Genomic DNA, 23,782 nt, shown 5'->3' with positions numbered 1-23,782 from the left:
CCCCTAACAGTACAGGTTCTGTGTACGAGTCCCGTGCAGCATCATCTCCCTCCTCCCCTAACAGTACAGGTTCTGTATACGAGTCCTGTGCAGCATCATCTCCCTCCTCCCCTAACAGTACAGGTTCTGTATACGAGTCCCGTGCAGCATCATCTCCCTCCTCCCCTAACAGTACAGGTTCTGTGTACGAGTCCTGTGCAGCATCATCTCCCTCCTCCCCTAACAGTACAGGTTCTGTATACGAGTCCCGTGCAGCATCATCTCCCTCCTCCCCTAACAGTACAGGTTCTGTATACGAGTCCTGTGCAGCATCATCTCCCTCCTCCCCTAACAGTACAGGTTCTGTATACGAGTCCCGTGCAGCATCATCTCCCTCCTCCCCTAACAGTACAGGTTCTGTATACGAGTCCTGTGCAGCATCATCTCCCTCCTCCCCTAACAGTACAGGTTCTGTATACGAGTCCCGTGCAGCATCATCTCCCTCCTCCCCTAACAGTACAGGTTCTGTGTACGAGTCCCGTGCAGCATCATCTCCCTCCTCCCCTCTCCTGAGTTCATTGGTGAGCTGCTTGTGTGCGGTAAGGATCCTGAGGAAGGGTTAGGTCCTGTCCGTCAATTACGAGCCGGGGGATATGCTGTCTTTTGACTTGATCTTTTTGTCTTTTAGTCTCGGCCACTCACAAGGAGACCAAGCAGTTCTTCACTTTGTACAACACCCTGGATGATAAGAAGCTTTATCTGGAGAAGGAGGTGAGGGATGTGGAGGCTGGGGTAGAGTTCACGGAGACCCCGCGGCTGGTGACTGCGCTGTTATGGGGGCTATCCTGTACATACAGCACTCAGCTGGCTCCTACCACCTTGTGTGGATGATCCCATTGCAACGTGTCCATCTTGTGTCAGTGCTAGTGGTAAAGATGAGGGTGGTTGTGGTGGGCTTTCCTGGCTTTTTTGCCATCCACGGCCTATGTTTGCTGCAGTCCTCCGTTTCCTGCTGGATCCCGCGGCTTGTGACGTCTCTTGTCTCTTTCAGGTGAATTTGCTGAATTCCATCCATGACAACTTCCAACAGTGAGTATGAACGCAGACCCCGTACCTCCGATTACGTCCGAGATCCTGGACGGACATGGTTTTCTTGGTTGCGTCATTGAGGGACACAGGAGCCTTTGGTTAGTCCGCTGCCACCTATGGTTCATGTTATGTAAAGTTCGATGGTTCCCCCAGCAGACTACTCCTCGCCCCCGGCCTCGTGGGTTGGGCCCCCGGCCTCGTGGGTTGGGCCCCCGGCCTCGTGGGTTGGGCCCCCGGCCAGTTGGAGGCAGATGGTTGGGTTTGGTGCTCACCTCTGTTTCTGTTGTAGATCTCAGATGATCAGTCGGGTTGGTATCCGTGTCCTCGTTCACAGAGCGTACCGCCTGTACTGTTCAGCCTGGATGCTCTCTCGTTGGTGTGGCAGAACCGTGTACCTTGACGCAGTAGACCATCAGGTACCTGGGGCATTTTGGTCCTTTTGCCTTGTTGACTTCTGCCCACCCACCATAGCTTGGCCTGTTTGCATGGAGCAGAAGTTCGAGTCCAGACTTCCCAACACATAAACACTGGATCTTCCTTCTTCAGGACAGTTAACTGTGCCCCTGGCTGCGGCCCTGTGTTGCGCTTGAGTCCCTTGATTGTTTTTTCGGTTGTTCTTTTTTTTTTCTCTTTTCTTCCGGTGTTTGGGGTCATGGCTAAGGATTCAGTCCACCCCTCCACACTTTGCTCCTTTCACCTCCTTGTGGATTTGGTTTTATGGTTTACCTCTCCCCCTTTCCTCCTCTGGGTGTTGATCCTTTTCGAAGTGGGTTGTGGGACATCTTTTCCTCTGTCCGGGAGGGTTTGAGGCAGTTTTGGGGGTACTTGGGGCTGGTGTGTGTATATGCACATTTGTTTTTATTTTTAGGCCCTCTGGCCGGTCTGCAGTCGGCGCTCCCTCGGGAGGGTGGGGGAATGATGTATTTTCCTCTCTGTCTACCAGCCAATCTGAGGGCCGGTGTTGGCACGCTCCGTATTATCTCTAGTGCGGGCTGGTGGGCTCTGCCGCATGGTCCATCAGTATGGTTGATGGGCCATGACCACCGGCATATCGGAGGGAGTTAATAAGCTTTGGTGACCCAGTAGCTCTCCCTCGCTACTGGCTTTAGCTCAGTCCGTATCGGACTTCACCAAGGGTCTCCCAGACCCTTGCTACGGTTGTGAAACGATTACCTGTGGTCTCTACCTCCCTTGTGACTCTGACCGCTGCATGAGAGAGTCGAACCCTCCAGCTACTCCACACCAGCACAGCTGATCGCGGAGGCGATTCACGCGGCCTCTGTTCAGCTCATCGTCCAGGTCGCCTTCAGTCTTTCCAGGGAGGCAATCACGGACTCGTTCCCCTTCCCAAGAGATGCCCACCCCACAGAGGTCAGCCCCCCCCCCCTCCCTTCCCCACAGAGGTCAGACCCCCCCTCCCTTCTCTTCAGAGGTCAGACCCCCCCTCCCTTCTCTTCAGAGGTCAGACCCCCCCTCCCTTCTCTTCAGAGGTCAGACCCCCCCTCCCTTCTCTTCAGAGGTCAGACCCCCCCTCCCTTCTCTTCAGAGGTCAGACCCCCCCTCCCTTCTCTTCAGAGGTCAGACCCCCCCTCCCTTCTCTTCAGAGGTCAGACCCCCCCTCCCTTCTCTTCAGAGGTCAGACCCCCCCTCCCTTCTCTTCAGAGGTCAGACCCCCCCTCCCTTCTCTTCAGAGGTCAGACCCCCCCTCCCTTCTCTTCAGAGGTCAGACCCCCCCTCCCTTCTCTTCAGAGGTCAGACCCCCCCTCCCTTCTCTTCAGAGGTCAGACCCCCCCCCTCCCTTCTCTTCAGAGGTCAGACCCCTCCCTTCTCTTCAGAGGTCAGACCCCCCCCCTCCCTTCTCTTCAGAGGTCAGACCCCCCCCCTCCCTTCTCTTCAGAGGTCAGACCCCCCCCTCCCTTCTCTTCAGAGGTCAGACCCCCCCCCTCCCTTCTCTTCAGAGGTCAGACCCCCCCCCCTCCCTTCCCCACAGAGGTCAGACCCCCCCCCTCCCTTCCCCACAGAGGTCAGACCCCCCCCCTCCCTTCCCCACAGAGGTCAGACCCCCCCCCTCCCTTCCCCACAGAGGTCAGACCCCCCCCCTCCCTTCTCTTCAGAGGTCAGACCCCCCCCCTCCCTTCTCTTCAGAGGTCAGACCCCCCCCCTCCCTTCTCTTCAGAGGTCAGACCCCCCCCTCCCTTCTCTTCAGAGGTCAGACCCCCCCCCTCCCTTCCCCACAGAGGTCAGACCCCCCCCCTCCCTTCCCCACAGAGGTCAGACCCCCCCCTCCCTTCCCCACAGAGGTCAGACCCCCCCCCTCCCTTCCCCACAGAGGTCAGACCCCCCCCCCCCTCCCTTCTTTTCAGAGGTCAGACCCCCCCCCTCCCTTCTCTTCAGAGGTCAGACCCCCCCCCCTCCCTTCTCTTCAGAGGTCAGACCCCCCCCCCTCCCTTCTCTTCAGAGGTCAGACCCCCCCCCTCCCTTCTCTTCAGAGGTCAGACCCCCCCCCCCCTCCCTTCTCTACAGAGGTCAGACCCCCCCCCTCCCTTCTCTACAGAGGTCAGACCCCCCCCCCCCTCCCTTCTCTACAGAGGTCAGACCCCCCCCCCTCCCTTCTCTACAGAGGTCAGACTCCCCCCCCCCCCTTCCCCCCTCCCTTCCCCACAGAGGTCAGAATTCCCCCCCCGTGATGGGTAGTCTTGTTTCAGCTGTAGAGACTGTTCTTTCCCCTTCAGTGAATCTGGTCTCTTTAGAAGTGGTAGACATGTGGCTGGATCTTTTTCCAACCAAGAGGAGTTTGTGGGGATACTACAAAAGGCCTGGGAGCCTGCAGGCAGCCGTTTTCTGGGACTTACTCCCGTGTAGTTGTTGTACTCCTTTGCGGCAGAACTGGCGGCATCTTTTTCCTCTTCTCCTGTTGTGGATACGCCTGGATGTCCCACCTTGTACAGGACGTGGTTGTCCCGCAGGATCGTGGTTGCAGATGAGTCGGGTCCATTCTTCGCTCACCATCGGAGGCTTCTTCTTTAGAGGTGAGCTCGTGTCCTCATCCACCACTGCTAGCGACCATTTCTGGAGCAGGGTCATGGCTTCCCTGGGAGATGTGAGGACGTGTGTGTGATTCCGTTCATACGATGAGCTTTACTGGATGTCCCACCTTGTACAGGACGTGGTTGTCCCGCAGGATCGTGGTTGCAGATGAGTCAGGTCCATTCTTCGCTCACCATCGGAGGCTTCTTCTTTAGAGGTGAGCTCGTGTCCTCATCCACCACTGCTAGCGACCATTTCTGGAGCAGGGTCATGGCTTCCCTGGGAGATGTGAGGACGTGTGTGTGATTACGTTCATACGATGAGCTTTACTGGATGTCCCACCTTGTACAGGACGTGGTTGTCCCGCAGGATCGTGGTTGCAGATGAGTCAGGTCCATTCTTCGCTCACCATCGGAGGCTTCTTCTTTAGAGGTGAGCTCGTGTCCTCATCCACCACTGCTAGCGACCATTTCTGGAGCAGGGTCATGGCTTCCCTGGGAGATGTGAGGACGTGTGTGTGATTCCGTTCATACGATGAGCTTTACTGGATGTCCCACCTTGTACAGGACGTGGTTGTCCCGCAGGATCGTGGTTGCAGATGAGTCAGGTCCATTCTTCGCTCACCATCGGAGGCTTCTTCTTTAGAGGTGAGCTCGTGTCCTCATCCACCACTGCTGGCGACCATTTCTGGAGCAGGGTCATGGCTTCCCTGGGAGATGTGAGGACGTGTGTGTGATTCCGTTCATACGATGAGCTTTACTGGATGTCCCACCTTGTACAGGACGTGGTTGCAGATGAGTCAGGTCCATTCTTTGTTCACCATCGGAGGCTTCTTCTTTAGAGGTGAGCTCGTGTCCTCATCCACCACTGCTGGCGACCATTTCTGGAGCAGGGTCATGGCTTCCCTGGGAGATGTGAGGACGTGTGTGTGATTCCGTTCATACGATGAGCTTTACTGGATGTCCCACCTTGTACAGTACGTGGTTGTCCCGCAGGATCGTGGTTGCAGATGAGTCAGGTCCATTCTTCGTTCACCATCAGAGGCTTCTTCTTTAGAGGTGAGCTCGTGTCCTCATCCACCACTGCTAGCGACCATTTCTGGAGCAGGGTCATGGCTTCCCTGGGAGATGTGAGGACGTGTGTGTGATTCCGTTCATACGATGAGCTTTACTGGATGTCCCACCTTGTACAGGACGTGGTTGTCCCGCAGGATCGTGGTTGCAGATGAGTCAGGTCCATTCTTCGCTCACCATCGGAGGCTTCTTCTTTAGAGGTGAGCTCGTGTCCTCATCCACCACTGCTAGCGACCATTTCTGGAGCAGGGTCATGGCTTCCCTGGGAGATGTGAGGACGTGTGTGTGATTCCGTTCATACGATGAGCTTTACTGGATGTCCCACCTTGTACAGGACGTGGTTGTCCCGCAGGATCGTGGTTGCAGATGAGTCAGGTCCATTCTTTGCTCACCATCGGAGGCTTCTTCTTTAGAGGTGAGCTCGTGTCCTCATCCACCACTGCTGGCGACCATTTCTGGAGCAGGGTCATGGCTTCCCTGGGAGATGTGAGGACGTGTGTGTGATTCCGTTCATACGATGAGCTTTACTGGATGTCCCACCTTGTACAGGACGTGGTTGCAGATGAGTCAGGTCCATTCTTTGTTCACCATCGGAGGCTTCTTCTTTAGAGGTGAGCTCGTGTCCTCATCCACCACTGCTGGCGACCATTTCTGGAGCAGGGTCATGGCTTCCCTGGGAGATGTGAGGACGTGTGTGTGATTCCGTTCATACGATGAGCTTTACTGGATGTCCCACCTTGTACAGGACGTGGTTGTCCCGCAGGATCTTGGTTGCTGATGAGAGTACTCGTCTCCTGGTTAGTGTGATTGTAGATTTGTGAACGCCAGCACATTTCTGAATCTTTCTGGGAGCTCCTGATTGGCTGTCGCTGCTTTGGTTACTGCCTCTTTAAAGTGATAGAAGTGCAATCTGGCGATCACGTCCCTCGGTGCGGTGTTAGGAGCGCTCTTAGGTTTAGGAATCCTGTGCGCTCTATCGATGAGCAGGTCTCTCTACAGTAGGTATTGGTGCTCTCTTCTGTGACTGGGGCCGTGTTCACACTTTGGTTAGGTGTAGATACTGCAGGTACAGTAGTGTTCAAAAGCAAAGTTATCACAGAATCTTTCTACTAGTTTTTATTTCCAGCATTGGGAACGTTGCACACTGTGAAGAGAAATGTTGATAATTATTAACTATTTAACAGAAAATAACAATAAATGACCATTGTTCTGTTCTAATAAACAGCAGTGTCTGCATTTGCCTTTACAAACTCACAATATGTCTCTTTTTGAGGATTTATCATTCCTGTGAATCACTATCCTAATATTTAGTTGTTACCCACAGTTTTTTAGAGCTGCTTCACATCTATGTTGCATAGAGTCAACCATCTTCTGGCTCCTGTCACTGTTATTCCAGCCCAGGAGGCTTTCACTACATCCCACAGTTGTTGACTTTGCCTCAAATGGCATTTTTGATGTCCCCCCACAAGTGTTCTATCGGATTAAGGTCCGGGGATTGGACTGGCCACTCCAGAACCTCAATTTTACTGGACTAGAACCAAGATTTTGCTGCTTTACTGGTGTGTTTAGGGCCGTTGTCTTGTTGAAACCCCCCGTTTCAAGGGCATATCCTCTTCAGCGTAAGGCAACATGACCTCTTCAAGTATTTTAATATATGGAAACCGGTCCATGATCCCTGGTATGCGGTAAATAGGTCCGGCACCATAGTAAGAGAAACATGCCCATATCATGATGCTTCACCACCATGCTTCACTGTCTGCAGGGTGTACTTTGGCTGAATGCAGAGTTTGGGGGTCGTCTGATGATCTGTCTGCAGCCCTTGGACCCAAAAAGAACAATTTTACTTTCATCCGCCCACAAAATGTTTCTCCATTTCTCTTTAGGCCAGTTGATCTGTTGTTTGGCAAATTGTATCCGCTTCAGTAAATGTCTTTCTATTAACAGTGGGACTTTGCGGGGACTTCTTGGTAAGAGATCATCTTCACACAGGCGTCTTCTAACTGTCACAGTCCTCACAGGTAACTGGAGACTGTGATCATCCTGGAGCTGATCATTGACTGAGCCTTTGCCATTCTGCCTTTTCTTCCATCCATTCGGATGGTGGTCTTCCGTTTTCTTCCGCGTCTCTCTGGTTTTTCTTTCCATTATAAACCATTGGAGATCATTTTAGCTGAACAGCCGTTCATTGTCTGCACTTCTTTATAAGTTTTACCCTCTCTAATCAAAGTACTCTGTTCTTCTGACCAATGTCTTGAACGACCCATATTTCTCAGGCTTTCAAGGAGAAATGCATGTCCAACATGTGCTGCTTCACCCTTATATAAGGGCCACCTGATTCACAGCGGTTTCCTCACAGAATGATTGACCGCACTGATTGACCTCCACACTGCTATTATATTGAACCCCCCCCGTACAATTAATTATTCACATACACAGAGTCAGAAACCTGCAGATGATGACTGCGGAGTCTGGGGACTTCTTACAATCTACGGCACCGGCTGGTGAATTGTCTGACATGTGGTGATAGAATTTATACCACAAACAGTGATTGATCTGGTCAGTCATATTGGACGGCGGGTATTTTGAACATTACTGTATCTGTGACTGGTCGCCTTGGCAAAGGGAGGGCGCACAGCCGCAGGCGGTTCAGTGTGTTCCTGCATCATCAGAGGGAGGGCGCACAGCCGCAGGCGGTTCAGTGTGTTCCTGCATCATCAGAGGGAGGGCGCACAGCCGCAGGCGGTTCAGTGTGTTCCTGCATCATCAGAGGGAGGGCGCACAGCCGCAGGTGGTTCAGTGTGTTCCTGCATCATCAGAGGGAGGGCGCACAGCCGCAGGCGGTTCAGTGTGTTCCTGCATCATCAGAGGGAGGGCGCACAGCCGCAGGCGGTTCAGTGTGTTCCTGCATCATCAGAGGGAGGGCGCACAGCCGCAGGCGGTTCAGTGTGTTCCTGCATCATCAGAGGGAGGGCGCACAGCCGCAGGTGGTTCAGTGTGTTCCTGCATCATCAGAGGGAGGGCGCACAGCCGCAGGCGGTTCAGTGTGTTCCTGCATCATCAGAGGGAGGGCGCACAGCCGCAGGCGGTTCAGTGTGTTCCTACATCATCAGAGGGAGGGCGCACAGCCGCAGGCGGTTCAGTGTGTTCCTGCATCATCAGAGGGAGGGCGCACAGCCGCAGGCGGTTCAGTGTGTTCCTGCATCATTGTGGAGCTTTGCAGCTTGCTGACAGACATTGTGTGCCCTGGTTGCACTGGATTGGAGCGCAGGCAGCACATGTTAACGGTGGCTGTGTGCTGTGAGTCGCGACCGCCATCTTGGATTTGGCTGCCTGCCGGCGTGAAGACCAGGGTCTTACCCGACACGGTTTCTCTTCCCTTGGTGCGACCTATCTATCCAGGCCGCTCTCTCCACACGCTGCCACGTCACTTAGTTGTGTCTCCGGCGTTCCTGTGAGCCACGATGCAGGTAATGGAGGCGCGGAGCTAGCGCTGCACGTGTCTGCTCAGCTCTACAGCCAGCCACGCCACCCCGCACCCCTATATACAGTATATACAGCACAGAGCCCCCCGGCTGCTCTATTTCAGCGACTGCTACAGTGGCCGCCGTATCTGCCATCCCTTGATCCTTCTGGTCTCTCTTGCATTGGAGGCTCTGCCGTCCTCCCCTTTGAGCCACTTAGACACATTTTGCCTTCCCATCTCTCCTGTAAGGGGGCTGTCCTTCTAGCTGATGCCGCCATCAGGTGGGCTTCAGAAATTGCTGCCCTCTCCTGTTGTGCTCATCCTGGCAAGTTCCATCCTTTTATTCCTAAGGTGGTCTCTGTTTTCCACCTTAACAAGGACTTTCTCTGACCATCCTTCTGCCCTCCTCCCTCTCATCCTTCGGGTGTTTAGAGCTGCGTGGCTCTGCTTGTCAGCCATCGCTTGTTTGTCATCCTATAAGGCCCCTGCAAGGGCCTGGTTGTCTATAAGGCGACCATTCCTCTCAGGATTTGATCGGCCATTATTGAAGAATTTAGAGTGGCGGCAAGACCTCCCCTATTCAAGGTTAGAGCGCACTCTATGCGGGCTCTGGGGTCTTCTAGGCCGTCTGTCACCAGGCGTCTGTTCTGCAACTCTGTAAGGCAGCTACTTGGTCATCGGTTCATACCTTTTTCTAACTTTCCCGGGGTCCGTACTTTGCTTTCCAGACGCTCGTTTTGGTAGAAGGGTGCTGTGGGCAGTTGTTGCCCAGGCAGCAGCTTCAGAAAGTGCGTAGACTTCTGTGGTAACAGTATTGTACTTGTTACCCCACTCCAGGAGCAGGTGGGATAACAAGAAATGAAGATTTTTGGTCCTGATTGTAAAATGTCTTTCTCCTCGGTGGACACCGCACCCACCCTCACTTGCCCGGTCAAGTATTTAAGTTGTGCCGTCATGGGTGACAGAAAAAACAACGAGAGAGGGGATCCGCCCTTCAATGACAGAAAACCTTCAAGATAAAAAGGGCGGCGCCTCTTTCCGCCTTAGTGGTTTCCTGTCCTTGAGGGTGGACCTTCTTTCTCGTCGGAGGCGACAGCAGCAGGATTATCTTGCCGGGGCCGGTCGGTTGTGGCAGGGCACAGTCTCTGCTGCGGCCAGTCCCGTGTATCCTGGAAGCGCCGCGGAAGGCGCCGACATTTGGTCTCCTCGCGTGCGGGCGGGGGTTTGCGGCACCTACACAGCATGGAAGTGACGAACTGGAAGTTGCGCCCCGATGATGCACACCGGAACCTCTGACCCCCAGATGTAATTTTCAGGGGGAGGTACCGGAAGGTGCGGGAACGCCGGCCGGTGATCTCCCTAGCACAATGAGTACTTAAGGGTAGATCACTGGCTAGGCATGGGCGCAGTGCACCATAATGGCCTCACAGCAGCCCTCCCCACCGCAAGAGCTGCAGACCATGCTGCAGCAGCACAAGGAGATGGAGCAGCCGCCTCGGTGCCAGAAGCGCTCCCAGGAGCAGCGTCCACCGCAGAGCAGGAGCAGTGGGCGTTCTGGGACACGCAGCAAGAGGGATTCATGGTCCAGCCGGCATAGCTCCTGCAGGATCGATGATTCCGCGGTCTCCCGAGGAGAAGTATCGGATACCGTCCTGCCTCCCGTTCCGGTACCCTGTTTTTATCTAGTGGGTGGTGAGTGAGCTACGTGAAAGTCTACGTATTAATGTAGACTTTTTTCTGTTTTGTCTCTCTCGCTCTCCTTCCTCCTTTTATATGGTCAGGATGTCCCTAAGAAATGTACGGGGAAATCCAAGTACACAGTATGTGCCCTGTGTGAACGAGGTCTGACTAAAGACTGGCCCAAAAGATTATGCCAGCCATGTATTGAGGAAACCATTTCGGAGGGAACTCTGGACTTTGCTGCAAATTTAAAAACCCTTATTCGGTCTGAGGTGGAAAGATCGCTAAAATCGTTTTCCCAGGCAAAAGAAGCGTCCCAGACCCCTAGAGCAAAAACCCCACCCACCCTTTCAGACTCAGAATCCGAGGAGGGAATGCTGGATGACTCCACTGACTCTTCCTCTTCGGATAGCGAGGCAGGCACAGGTCATTGTTTTCCCCTAGAGAGTGTTGATAGCTTAGTTAAAGCCGTCAGGTCCACAATGGGGTTAGTTGACCAGAAGGCCAAAAAATCGGTACAAGATATTATGTTCGGTACCTTGGATCGGAAGAAACATATTTCCGATTAACGATAAGGTGCAGGGACTTATCAATAAGGAGTGAGATAGGCCGGAGAAAAAAAGGTCCCCTTCCATCCTCCTTCAAAAGGAAAAATGTCCCTTTAGTGAGGAAGATACCGCTTCCTGGAATAAAGCCCCGAAGCTGGATGTTGCGGTGTCCAAAGCTTCTAAAAAATCTTCTCTCCCTTTTGAATATACAGGGATCCTGAAGGACCCACTGGACCGAAAGGTAGATTCCTTCCTTAAGGGTACTTGGGAATCATCAGTGGGGGCATTGAAACCAGCCATAGCGGCAACCTGTACCGCAAGATCCCTCATGGTTTGGTTAGACAGGTTAGAAGACCAGGTTAAGAACAACGAGTCACAGGACTCCATTTTGGCCTCTCTACCAGTATTGAAAGGAGCGGCAGCCTTCTTATCGGACGTCTCTGCGGATTCCGCCAGATTGACGGCTAGATCTGCGGCCCTGTCTAATGCCGGCCGTAGAGCAGTCTGCCTGAAATGTTGCCTGGGGGATACACAGGCAAAAGGAAAGCTACGTTCTCTTCCGTGTGAAGAAGATTTTATTTTCGGTACCTCTCGACACAATTCTTGAGGAGGCAGGTGACAACCAGAAGGGATTTCCTAAATAGTCCTTTTGGAGGTAGAAATTTGCTCGCAGAAGAACATCGACAAAACAACCTAGATGGGAGGATCGTTCCAGAAAAGGAAAAGGGTTTTTATTCGGCGGGCCCTCCCAGGATAGTCGCAAACCCCCAAAATGACACTCTATCCCAGGTGGGAGGGAGGCTCTCTCTTCCTTCCAGCCTGGGAAAGGATCTGTTCCAACAGGTGGATCCTCAAATTGATAAAATCAGGATTAAAGCTGGAATTTCTGAGGAACCCGCCAGAGAGATTTATCCGGACTGCCTTACGATCCTCTCTACCGGAACAGTGGGCACTGGAGGAAGAGATTTCAGGTCTCCTTCAAAAGAACGTCTTACGGGAGGTATCACCACAAGAAGAAAGAAGAGGCTTCTATTCCCCCTTATTCCTTGTAAAGAAACCGGACAACTCATTCATAGTAATCATCAACCTGAAAGGCCTGAACAAATTCCTGAACATTGCATCATTCAAGATGGAAACCATAAAATCAGCGATAAGCCTTCTATTCCCCGGCTGCTACACGGCAGTGGTGGACCTAAAGGATGCGTATTACCATGTGCCGATCCATCACGACTTTCAGAGATACCTCAGAGTGGCCGTAACTGTACAGGGAGTCGTCAAGCACTTCCGGTACAGAGCTCTTCCCTCCGGCCTAGCAGTGGAGCCCCGCATATTCACACAGCTTATACGGCCCAGCAGTGGAGCCCCGCATATTCACAAAGCTTATACGGCCTAGCAGAGGAGCCCCGCATATTCACAAAGCTTATACGGCCTAGCAGAGGAGCCCCGCATATTCACAAAGCTTATACGGCCTAGCAGAGGAGCCCCGCATATTCACAAAGCTTATACGGCCCAGCAGTGGAGCCCCGCATATTCACAAAGCTTATACGGCCTAGCAGTGGAGCCCCGCATAGTCACAAAGCTTATACGGCCTAGCAGTGGAGCCCCGCATATTCACAAAGCTTATACAGCCTAGCAGTGGAGCCCCGCATATCACAAAGCTTATACAGCCTAGCAGTGGAGCCCCGCATATCACAAAGCTTATACGGCCTAGCAGTGGAGCCCCGCATATTCACACAGCTTATACGGCCCAGCAGTGGAGCCCCGCATATTCACAAAGCTTATACGGCCTAGCAGAGGAGCCCCGCATATTCACAAAGCTTATACGGCCTAGCAGAGGAGCCCCGCATATTCACAAAGCTTATACGGCCTAGCAGAGGAGCCCCGCATATTCACAAAGCTTATACGGCCCAGCAGTGGAGCCCCGCATATTCACAAAGCTTATACGGCCTAGCAGTGGAGCCCCGCATAGTCACAAAGCTTATACGGCCTAGCAGTGGAGCCCCGCATATTCACAAAGCTTATACAGCCTAGCAGTGGAGCCCCGCATATCACAAAGCTTATACAGCCTAACAGTGGAGCCCCGCATATCACAAAGCTTATACGGCCTAGCAGTGGAGCCCCGCATATCACAAAGCTTATACAGCCTAACAGAGGAGCCCCGCATATTCACACAGCTTATACGGCCTAGCAGTGGAGCCCCGCATATTCACAAAACTTACACGGCCTAGCAGTGGAGCCCCGCATATTCACAAAGCTTATACGGCCCAGCAGTGGAGCCCCGCATATTCACAAAGTTTATACGGCCCAGCAGTGGAGCCCCGCATATTCACAAAGCTTATACGGCCCAGCAGTGGAGCCCCGCATATTCACAAAGCTTATACGGCCTAGCAGTGGAGCCCCGCATATTCACAAAGCTTATACGGGGCCTAGCAGTGGAGCCCCGCATATTCACAAAGCTTATACGGCCCAGCAGTGGAGCCCCGCATATTCACAAAGCTTATACGTCCCAGCAGTGGAGCCCCGCATATTCACAAAGCTTATACGGGGCCTAGCAGTGGAGCCCCGCATATTCACAAAGCTTATACGGCCTAGCAGTGGAGCCCCGCATATTCACAAAGCTTATACGGCCCAGCAGTGGGTTACAGGCTTTGTCGGCAGATCCACCTTTTACCTTAGTGCTAGACGATAGGGTGGTTTTGAGACCAGACCCTGCTTTCCTACCTAAGATTGTGTCTAAGTTTCACATGTCTCAGGAGATGGCCCTACCACCCTTTTGTCCTGAACCAAAAAATAGTAAGGAGGAAAGATTTCATACCTTGGATGTCAGGAGATGCCTTGTACATTATTTAGCATCCACAAGCTCATGGAGGAAGGATAGGGCTCTATTTGTCTCCTTTCAGGGCTCCCGAAAGGCATTGAATGTCTCAAAAGGCACTCGATCAAGGTGGATCCGGGAAGCCATCACGATGGCCTATATGGGATCAGGCAGAGATCCTCCTCACAATCTGAAGGCCCACTCTACGCGGGGGATGGCTGCTTCCTGGGCAGAAAGGGCGGACGTGCCCATTTGAGCAAATACGTAAGGCGGCCACATGGTAATCTCCGTCCACTTTCTATAATCGCTATAGACTTGACCTTTCTGCCTCCTCTGATCTCACATTTGGGAGAAGGGTTCTGCAGGCCGTGGGCCCTCACTTACATACCTAGTTCTCTGTAATTCTCTCGTTGTGCCGTCATGGGTGACAGAAAAACACATATATTACTTACCACTAATGTGTTTTTTCGGAACCCACGACGGCACCTTTATATTCCCTCCCGATCTCTGTGGTGATCACCTTCCGGTTGCTGGGTATTGAAGTATTCACATGGGTGAGATTCGTTTATGGTTAATAAGATTATGTCTTCTAACCGGAGAGTCCTCTCTGTAATCCACTGAGGCGGAGAGACGCGCCGTCCTTTTTATCCTGAAGGTTTCCTGTCCTTGCTGGGCCGATCACCTCTCTCGTTGTGCGAGAAAAAACACCTTACCGGTAAGTAATATACGAGGAATCGTCTGCCGGGGAGGAGACCACTTTCTCTTTAAGACGTCTTGTTTGTGTCATCCTCCCGGGGGCTGCAGACTAGCCCTTGGTTCCTGTGTCCCCAAACAAAACTACCAGAAAGCAATGTTACTGTGAGTCCCAAGAATCTCCATTGTCTTCTTAGGGCGATGGCCTCCTCTGGCACCCGGGAGCAGTTCCTCCGGCAGATGGAGCAGATTGTGGACGGGATCAGACATAACAGGAATAAGGCAGGAGCACATTTGGGGGAGTGGTGTGAAGGGTCAGACCCCCAGCGCGGAGGTCTCATCAATCTGGTGTTTTCCAGATGGAGAAGAAGAAGCAGGAAAATAAAATGAGGCGAGATCAGCTGAACGACGAGTATCTGGAGATGCTGGAGAAGCAGCGCTTGTACTTCAAGACTGTGAAGGAGTTCAAAGAGGTGAGGGGCCCGAGAGCAGCGGCTGTAGGACGCCACCTGGGCCAGTGATGTCTTCTCTGGCCACAACTTTATTTCTTCTGTTTCTAGGAATGTCGCAGGAATGAGGTGCTGCTGCGTGATCGCACCCCCTGATCGCCCTCCGTACAGGGCTCGCCCATCACACATCTACAGTGAGATGACTGTACATGAAATTTAATGACCAGCTCCCGTCACCCGCTAATAAAGCTTTTCCATGTCCTCCTGTCCCAGCGCATGCTCTGTCGGAAAAGATCTGAGGGCAAAGCACCAAGATGTGGCACCCGAACGGTCTGTGACCTGGAGCAAGGAGCAGGATATTGGCTACATGGGGAAGGGTCTACGTGGAAATCGGGACCAATGTATAGACACTGAGACTTGGGCCGGCAGCGGCTGTGGGCACGCTGTGGCTATGGGCCCCCTTCACTACATCGGGGCCGGCTCTGACGTCTCCTGCGGGCACAGGCCCCCTCCACTACATCGGGGCCGGCTCTGACGTCTCCTGCGGGCACAGGCCCCCTCCACTACATCAGGGCCGGCTCTGACGTCTCCTGCGGGCACTGGCCCCCTCCATTACATAGGGGCCGGCTCTGACTTCTCCTGCGGGCACTGGCCCCCTCCATTACATAGGGGCCGGCTCTGACTTCTCCTGCGGGCACGGGCCCCCTCCACTACATCAGGGCCGGCTCTGATGTCTCCTCCGGGCACTGGCCCCCTCCATTACATAGGGGCCGGCTCTGACGTCTCCTGCGGGCACTGGCCCCCTCCACTACATAGGGGCCGGCTCTGACGTCTCCTGCGGGCACGGGCCCCCTCCACTACATAGGGGTTGGCTCTGCCGTCTCCTGTGGGCACGGGCCCCCTCCACTACATAGCGGTCGGCTCTGCCGTCTCCTGCGGGCACGGGCCCTCTCCACTACATAGGGGCCGGCTCTGCCGTCTCCTGCGGGCACGGGCCCTCTCCACTACATAGGGGCCGGCTCTGCCGTCTCCTGCGGGCACGGGCCCTCTCCACTACATAGGGGCCGGCTCTGCCGTCTCCTGCGGGCACGGGCCCCCTCCACTACATCAGGGCCGGCTCTGACGTCTCCTGCGGGCACGGGCCCCCTCCACTACATCAGGGCCGGCTCTGACGTCTCCTGCGGGCACGGGCCCCCTCCACTACATAGGGGTCGGCTCTGCCGTCTCCAGCGGCCACGGGCCCCCTCCATTACATAGGGGTCGGCTCTGCTGTCTCCTGCGGGCACTGGCCCCCTCCACTACATAGGGGCCGGCTCTGACGTCTCCTGCGGGCACTGGCCCCCTCCACTACATAGGGGTCGACTCTGACTTATCCTGCGGGCACGGGCCCCCTCCACTACATAGGGGCCGGCTCTGACTTATCCTGCGGGCACGGGCCCCCTCCACTACATCAGGGCCGGCTCTGACTTATCCTGCGGGCACGGGCCCCCTCCATTACATAGCGGTCGGCTCTGACGTCTCCTGCGGGCACGGGCCCCCTCCACTACATAGCGGTCGGCTCTGACGTCTCCTGCGGGCACGGGCCCCCTCCACTACATAGGGGCCGGCTTTGACTTATCCTGCGGGCACGGGCCCCCTCCACTACATAGGGGCCGGCTCTGACTTATCCTGCGGGCACGGGCCCCCTCCACTACATAGCGGTCGGCTCTGCCGTCTCCTGCGGGCACGGGCCCTCTCCACTACATAGGGGCCGTCTCCTGCGGGCACGGGCCCTCTCCACTACATAGGGGCCGGCTCTGCCGTCTCCTGCGGGCACGGGCCCCCTCCACTACATCAGGGCCGGCTCTGACGTCTCCTGCGGGCACGGGCCCCCTCCACTACATCAGGGCCGGCTCTGACGTCTCCTGCGGGCACTGGCCCCCTCCACTACATAGGGGTCGACTCTGACTTATCCTGCGGGCACGGGCCCCCTCCACTACATAGGGGCCGGCTCTGACTTATCCTGCGGGCACGGGCCCCCTCCACTACATCAGGGCCGGTTCTGACTTATCCTGCGGGCACGGGCCCCCTCCACTACATAGGGGCCGGCTCTGACTTATCCTGCGGGCACGGGCCCCCTCCACTACATAGGGGCCGGCTCTGACTTATCCTGCGGGCACGGGCCCCCTCCATTACATAGGGGCCGGCTCTGACGTCTCCTGCGGGCACGGGCCCCCTCCACTACATAGGGGCCGGCTCTGACGTCTCCTGCGGGCACGGGCCCCCTCCACTACATAGGGGCCGGCTTTGACTTATCCTGCGGGCACGGGCCCCCTCCACTACATAGGGGCCGGCTCTGACTTATCCTGCGGGCACGGGCCCCCTCCACTACATAGCGGTCGGCTCTGACGTCTCCTGCGGGCACGGGCCCCCTCCACTACATAGGGGTCGGCTCTGACGTCTCCTGCGGGCACGTGCCCCCTCCACTACATAGCGGTCGGCTCTGACGTCTCCTGCGGGCACTGGCCCCCTCCACTACATAGGGGCCGGCTCTGCCGTCTCCTGCGGGCACGGGCCCCCTCCACTACATAGCGGTCGGCTCTGCCGTCTCCAGCGGGCACGGGCCCCCTCCATTACATAGGGGTCGGCTCTGCTGTCTCCTGCGGGCACTGGCCCCCTCCACTACATAGGGGCCGGCTCTGACGTCTCCTGCGGGCACTGGCCCCCTCCACTACATAGGGGTCGACTCTGACTTATCCTGCGGGCACGGGCCCCCTCCACTACATAGGGGCCGGCTCTGACGTCTCCTGCGGGCACTGGCCCCCTCCACTACATAGGGGCCGGCTCTGACTTATCCTGCGGGCACGGGCCCCCTCCACTACATCAGGGCCGGCTCTGACTTATCCTGCGGGCACGGGCCCCCTCCACTACATCAGGGCCGGCTCTGACTTATCCTGCGGGCACGGGCCCCCTCCACTACATAGGGGCCGGCTCTGACTTATCCTGCGGGCACGGGCCCCCTCCATTACATAGGGGCCGGCTCTGACGTCTCCTGCGGGCACGGGCCCCCTCCACTACATAGCGGTCGGCTCTGACGTCTCCTGCGGGCACGGGCCCCCTCCACTACATAGGGGCCGGCTTTGACTTATCCTGCGGGCACGGGCCCCCTCCACTACATCAGGGCCGGCTCTGACTTATCCTGCGGGCACGGGCCCCCTCCATTACATAGGGGCCGGCTCTGACGTCTCCTGCGGGCACGGGCCCCCTCCACTACATAGCGGTCGGCTCTGACGTCTCCTGCGGGCACGGGCCCCCTCCACTACATAGGGGCCGGCTTTGACTTATCCTGCGGGCACGGGCCCCCTCCACTACATCAGGGCCGGCTCTGACTTATCCTGCGGGCACGGGCCCCCTCCATTACATAGGGGCCGGCTCTGACGTCTCCTGCGGGCACGGGCCCCCTCCACTACATAGGGGCCGGCTCTGACGTCTCCTGCGGCCGCGGGCCCCCTCCACTACATAGGGGCCGGCTCTGACTTATCCTGCGGGCACGGGCCCCCTCCACTACATAGGGGCCGGCTCTGACTTATCCTGCGGGCACGGGCCCCCTCCACTACATAGGGGCCGGCTCTGACGTCTCCTGCGGGCACGGGCCCCCTCCACTACATCAGGGCCGGCTCTGACGTCTCCTGCGGGCACGAGCCCCCTCCACTACATCGGGGCCGGCTCTGACGTCTCCTGCGGGCACGGGCCCCCTCCACTACATAGGGGTCGGCTCTGACGACGTATCCTGCGTTTGCCCCAGTAACGACCTCTGAAGGCTTCTATGGTTGGTCATGCACTGCCATGCTGAGTGTTTGCCCGCAGCAGGTCGTTAGCACTTCTGGAGGAAGAGGGTCCCACAGCTAAAGGGGGCTCTGTTCCTGCTGGGGGTGCTCCTAATCTCGCCATCCTCCTCTTTATTCCCAGGAGGGTGGCAGCGTTCTGGTTGTTCAATCCTGCAGCTTTCCTCTCATCGTGAGCTTGATCTTTACCTTTTCCTTCTATGAGGGCGATGTATGGAGTAATCTGGCAGCAGGTTTTTACCCCCTTATCTGAGAGCAGCAGCATGATGTAGAGTCAGAGACCCTGATCCCAGCGATGTGTCACTTGCTGCGCTGCTTACTGCAGTTTTATCAGCAGGAGATTATCACTAGAGGACTAGTAAACCTGCTGCCATGTTTCCTCCATAGTCATGAGCTGTTTATAGCCCACCTCTGATTGGCTGCCAATCAGTGGTGTGGGCGGGGTTATACACAGCTCAGCATGCAGGGAAATCTTATCAAAACTGCAGCAGGCAGCCCAGTAAGTGATGGACTCCCCCACCTACCCCGGCATCGTGTTACTCTCGGGTTGGAGAGCAATACCCTAGTGCCAGATTCCCTCTAATGGCAGAATTACGTGTAGTCTCAGGGTGTGTGAGTAACTCGGCTCCACGGTCTCCTCTCCTGGTTCCCGGCGGGCGGCCCGGCTCCATGACTGACGGTTCTCGTGAGGAGCAGGACGCTCAGCACAAGTATTATACTTTATAAAGTTGAAGGTAGATATAAATCAATTGATTTTAACCTGTAGCTGAAGATGTTGATCCAGAGGAAAGAAAACCCCATGAGGCCAATGCTGATTGCCCCATATTAGGAGAAAAAACACTTCCTGACTCCACACACGGCGAACAGACAAGTTCCAGGATCAACGTCTGTGCAGACACGGGGTCTTCCGTGGGCGTAACGCTACTCAGACACCACAGGGTGAGGGTAACACAGCGTGGAAATACTTTACTGACCCACAAAGCGGACAATAAACAGAACAGTCCCAGCAAATACCCAAGATGGTGCAACATTACACAGTCTCACCCTTCCTCCTCCGCCCGCCTGGGATAGAACAGCTGCGACTTTGGAGACTTCTAGGGCTGACTACCTCAACCAGTGGCCCCCCGCTTCTGGAGGGCCTCCACAGATAGAAGGTAGCAGCAAGCTTAGGAAGCTAGCAGTCCATCAAGGTACAAGGCCAGGAGACCCGAGGGTCCCACCCTGGCCTCCCTGAGAGTTTCCATGGGGCCAGATGACTGGCTGGTCCCAATCTGACTTCTCCAAATGTCTCCATGAGTTCCAGGTGACTGGAGGGTCCCACCTGGCAACCCCAAACTACATCTACGGGGCCAGGTGACTTCATTGTCCCAACCTGGTCTCCCCCAATGTATCCATGGGCTCTCTGATGGTTAATGGAGCAGATCCGTATCTTTCCAGTTAGGGCCGATACCCTTAGGCCGGAATCATGTAGAATACAAATCTGTGTCTCTTTGGATAAAGCCATCCTACCACGCTGATGGTGGGAGAGAGACTCTCATCTTTGATTCTCCTTGTAAAGTCTGCCTGCTAGAGTCACATGTCCTTTGAAGTACACATCCACGGGTCAAGGATTAGGGATGATATCATTCCACAGGGTTCAAGTCTCATTATTCATTTAATCAATGTACATAGTTGGTATAGCAGGGGCTCTTTTAAATAAACTAGCTAGCTTAGTATAATATGCAATTAGCAAAGTAACAAACATCATTGTTCACAGACCAATAGAAGGCAACAGTCAGGGTTATACAAATACTGGTCTGTCCTTCTTGACCACAGAATTACACATACATTTACAAGTCAACACAAAGATAATAGTGTATTTCTCTTGATTTAACAAATCTAGTCGTCTGGCTGATTAAGATTATAAACTGTGTCGTCACAACGTCCATCACAGAATCCGCGCCCTCAACCTGTAATATTATCAAGAAAGGCGTCCGGCCTCCTGGTACTGAATCAACCATTATTACATCATCATGTGGCAGAGAGTTCCATTATCTCGCCGCTCGTCCAGTCAAGAATCCGTAATCTCGCCGCTCGTCCAGACAAGAATCCGTAATCTCGCCGCTCGTCCAGTCAAGAATCCGTAATCTCGCCGCTCGTCCAGTCAAGAATCCGTAATCTCGCCGCTCGTCCAGTCAAGAATCCGTAATCTCGCCGCTCGTCCAGTCAAGAATCCGTAATCTCGCCGCACGTCCAGTCAAGAATCCGTAATCTCGCCGCTCGTCCAGTAAAGAATCCGCAATCTCGCCGCACGTCCAGTCAAGAATCCGTAATCTCGCCGCTCGTCCAGTAAAGAATAGTTGTCTGTGATGATGATTAAAACCTTTCTTCTACAGCAGTGTCTACCAAACTCCGGTCCTCATGGCCTCCAACAAGTCAGGTCAGGATTTCCTATGTATTGCAGAGGGTGAGAACTGATGGTGCCTTGATGATACTTCCGTCACCCGTGCAATACTAAGGATAACCTGAAAACATGACCTGGACCTGTTGAGGGCTATGAGGGCTGGAGTTTGGGAACACTCTTCTAGACAGCGGATGCCCCCTTGTCATCATTACAGGCCTAGTTGTAAAAAGATCTTTAGAACGATATTGTCCCTCTATTGTACGTTGTAATAAGATCCCCAATATGTCTTCATTATTCCAAAATGGAATAACTGCTCTTCTCTGCTACTGGATTATTAGAATACTGGGTACAGTTTTGGACTCCAGAGTATAAGTGCGGCCGCACTAGTGATTTATATAGAGGAAAACTATGTTCTCATCATGAGCATTTATGCCTCTTTTAATGCATCCCATTATTTTATTAGCCTTGGCAGCAGCTGCCTGACACTGATCACCGCAGTGGAGTTTGCCATCCAACGTCCACCCATGTCTTTTACAGTGACAGATTTACCCATTGTTTTACCATTTAGTACATCATTATACATCTTACTTCCTCTACTCCATACATGACCTTAAATTTGTCTACATTACACTTCACTTGCTCTTTCTCAGCCTCCATAAATCCTTCTGTAATAAGTTATCCTCCTTTGTGCTGATTACCCTGTAGAGTTTAGTATCATCTGTAGATATTGTAATTCTACTCTGTGCGCCCCCTAAAGGTCATTAATAAATATGTTAAGATGGCCCAATACTGACCCCTGTGGTCACCACTATTACCTGTGGACCAATTCCAGTGTGTTCAATTAATAACCAGCCTGGTTCTTATCACTGAGCCAGTTGTTAGCTCAGTTAAACATATTTTCCCCTCATCCCACTTCTCTCATTTTATGCACCAATCTTTTCTGTGGCCCCATAGCAAACATTTTTGAAAAGTCCATATAGATGACATCTGCGGCGTTACCCTGGTCCAGTCTGGAACTTATCTCCTCATAGAAGCAGATCTGTTGAGTCTGACAGGACTGATCCCTCATGTCTGCCATCTGCCCTGCAGTAATCGTATGGGTGGTGTCTGCCATCCGTCCTGTGGTAATCGTATGGGTGGTGTCTGCCATCGGTCCTGCGGTAATCGTATGGGTGGTGTCTGCCATCTGCCCTGCAGTAATCGTATGGGTGGTGTCTGCCATCCGTCCTGTGGTAATCGTATGGGTGGTGTCTGCCATCGGTCCTGCGGTAATCGTATGGGTGGTGTCTGCCATCCGCCCTGCGGTAATCGTATGGGTGTTGTCTGCCATCCGCCCTGCGGTAAATGTATAGGTGGTGTCTGCCATCCGCCCTGCGGTAATCGTATGGGTGGTGTCTGCCATCTGCCCTGCAGTAATCGTATGGGTGGTGTCTGCCATCCGTCCTGTGGTAATCGTATGGGTGGTGTCTGCCATCGGTCCTGCGGTAATCGTATGGGTGGTGTCTGCCATCCGCCCTGCGGTAATCATATGGGTGGTGTCTGCCATCCGCCCTGCGGTAAATGTATAGGTGGTGTCTGCCATCCGCCCTGCGGTAATCGTATGGGTGGTGTCTGCCATCCGTCCTGTGGTAATCGTATGGGTGGTGTCTGCCATCCGCCCTGCGGTAATCGTATGGGTGGTGTCTGCCATCCGCCCTGCGGTAATTGTATAGGTGGTGTCTGCCATCCGTCCTGCGGTAATTGTATAGGTGGTGTCTGCCATCCGTCCTGTGGTAATCGTATGGGTGGTGTCTGCCATCCGCCCTGCGGTAAATATATAGGTGGTGTCTGCCATCCGTCCTGCGGTAATCGTATGGGTGGTGTCTGCCATCCGTCCTGCGGTAATCGTATGGGTGGTGTCTGCCATCCGCCCTGCGGTAATCGTATGGGTGGAGTCTGCCATCCGTCCTGCGGTAATCGTATGGGTGGTGTCTGCCATCCGTCCTGCGGTAATTGTATGGGTGGTGTCTGCCATCCGTCCTGCGGTAATCGTATGGGTGGTGTCTGCCATCCGTCCTGCGGTAATCGTATGGGTGGTGTCTGCCATCCGCCCTGCGGTAAATGTATAGGTGGTGTCTGCCATCCGCCCTGCGGTAATCGTATGGGTGGTGTCTGCCATCCGTCCTGCGGTAATCGTATGGGTGGTGTCTGCCATCCGCCCTGCGGTAATCGTATGGGTGGAGTCTGCCATCCGTCCTGCGGTAATCGTATGGGTGGTGTCTGCCATCCGTCCTGCGGTAATCGTATAGGTGGTGTCTGCCATCCGCCCTGCGGTAATCGTATGGGTGGTGTCTGCCATCCGTCCTGCGGTAATCGTATGGGTGGTGTCTGCCATCCGTCCTGCGGTAATCGTATGGGTGGTGTCTGCCATCCGTCCTGCGGTAATCGTATAGGTGGTGTCTGCCATCCGCCCTGCGGTAATTGTATAGGTGGTGTCTGCCATCCGCCCTGCGGTAATTGTATAGGTGGTGTCTGCCATCCGTCCTGCGGTAATCGTATAGGTGGTGTCTGCCATCCGTCCTGCGGTAATCGTATGGGTGGTGTCTGCCATCCGTCCTGCGGTAATCGTATGGGTGGAGTCTGCCATCCGTCCTGCGGTAATCGTATGGGTGGTGTCTGCCATCCGTCCTGCGGTAATCGTATGGGTGGTGTCTGCCATCCGTCCTGCGGTAATCGTATGGGTGGTGTCTGCCATCCGTCCTGCGGTAATCGTATGGGTG

At 54.7% G+C, this 23,782-nt stretch overlaps 2 protein-coding genes across 2 annotated transcripts in view; one reads left to right on the top strand and one right to left on the bottom strand.

Moving 5' to 3' along the window:
• CCDC93 (CCC complex scaffolding subunit CCDC93) overlaps positions 1-15,077 on the top strand; it is a 141,138-nt gene extending 126,061 nt beyond the window's left edge. The window contains exons 19-23 of the mRNA XM_073647540.1: positions 668-750; positions 1,031-1,068; positions 14,565-14,649; positions 14,727-14,840; positions 14,928-15,077. Of these exons, the coding sequence (XP_073503641.1) occupies positions 668-750; positions 1,031-1,068; positions 14,565-14,649; positions 14,727-14,840; positions 14,928-14,972 (365 nt within the window). The 3' untranslated portion in view covers positions 14,973-15,077. The remainder of the gene's footprint in view (positions 1-667; positions 751-1,030; positions 1,069-14,564; positions 14,650-14,726; positions 14,841-14,927) is intronic.
• The window catches only part of LOC141161317 (kalirin-like), a 621,825-nt gene that overhangs the window by 492,241 nt on the left and 105,802 nt on the right, over positions 1-23,782 (bottom strand). The window lies entirely within an intron of this gene.

This window comes from Phyllobates terribilis, unplaced genomic scaffold (genome assembly GCF_046119375.1).
Source record: "Phyllobates terribilis strain yellow unplaced genomic scaffold, ASM4611937v1 Scaffold_9__5_contigs__length_417890890, whole genome shotgun sequence".
NCBI classification, from domain to species: domain Eukaryota; kingdom Metazoa; phylum Chordata; class Amphibia; order Anura; family Dendrobatidae; genus Phyllobates; species Phyllobates terribilis.
Note: the sequence above shows the minus strand (reverse complement) of the source record. Positions and strands in the feature narration are given on the sequence as shown.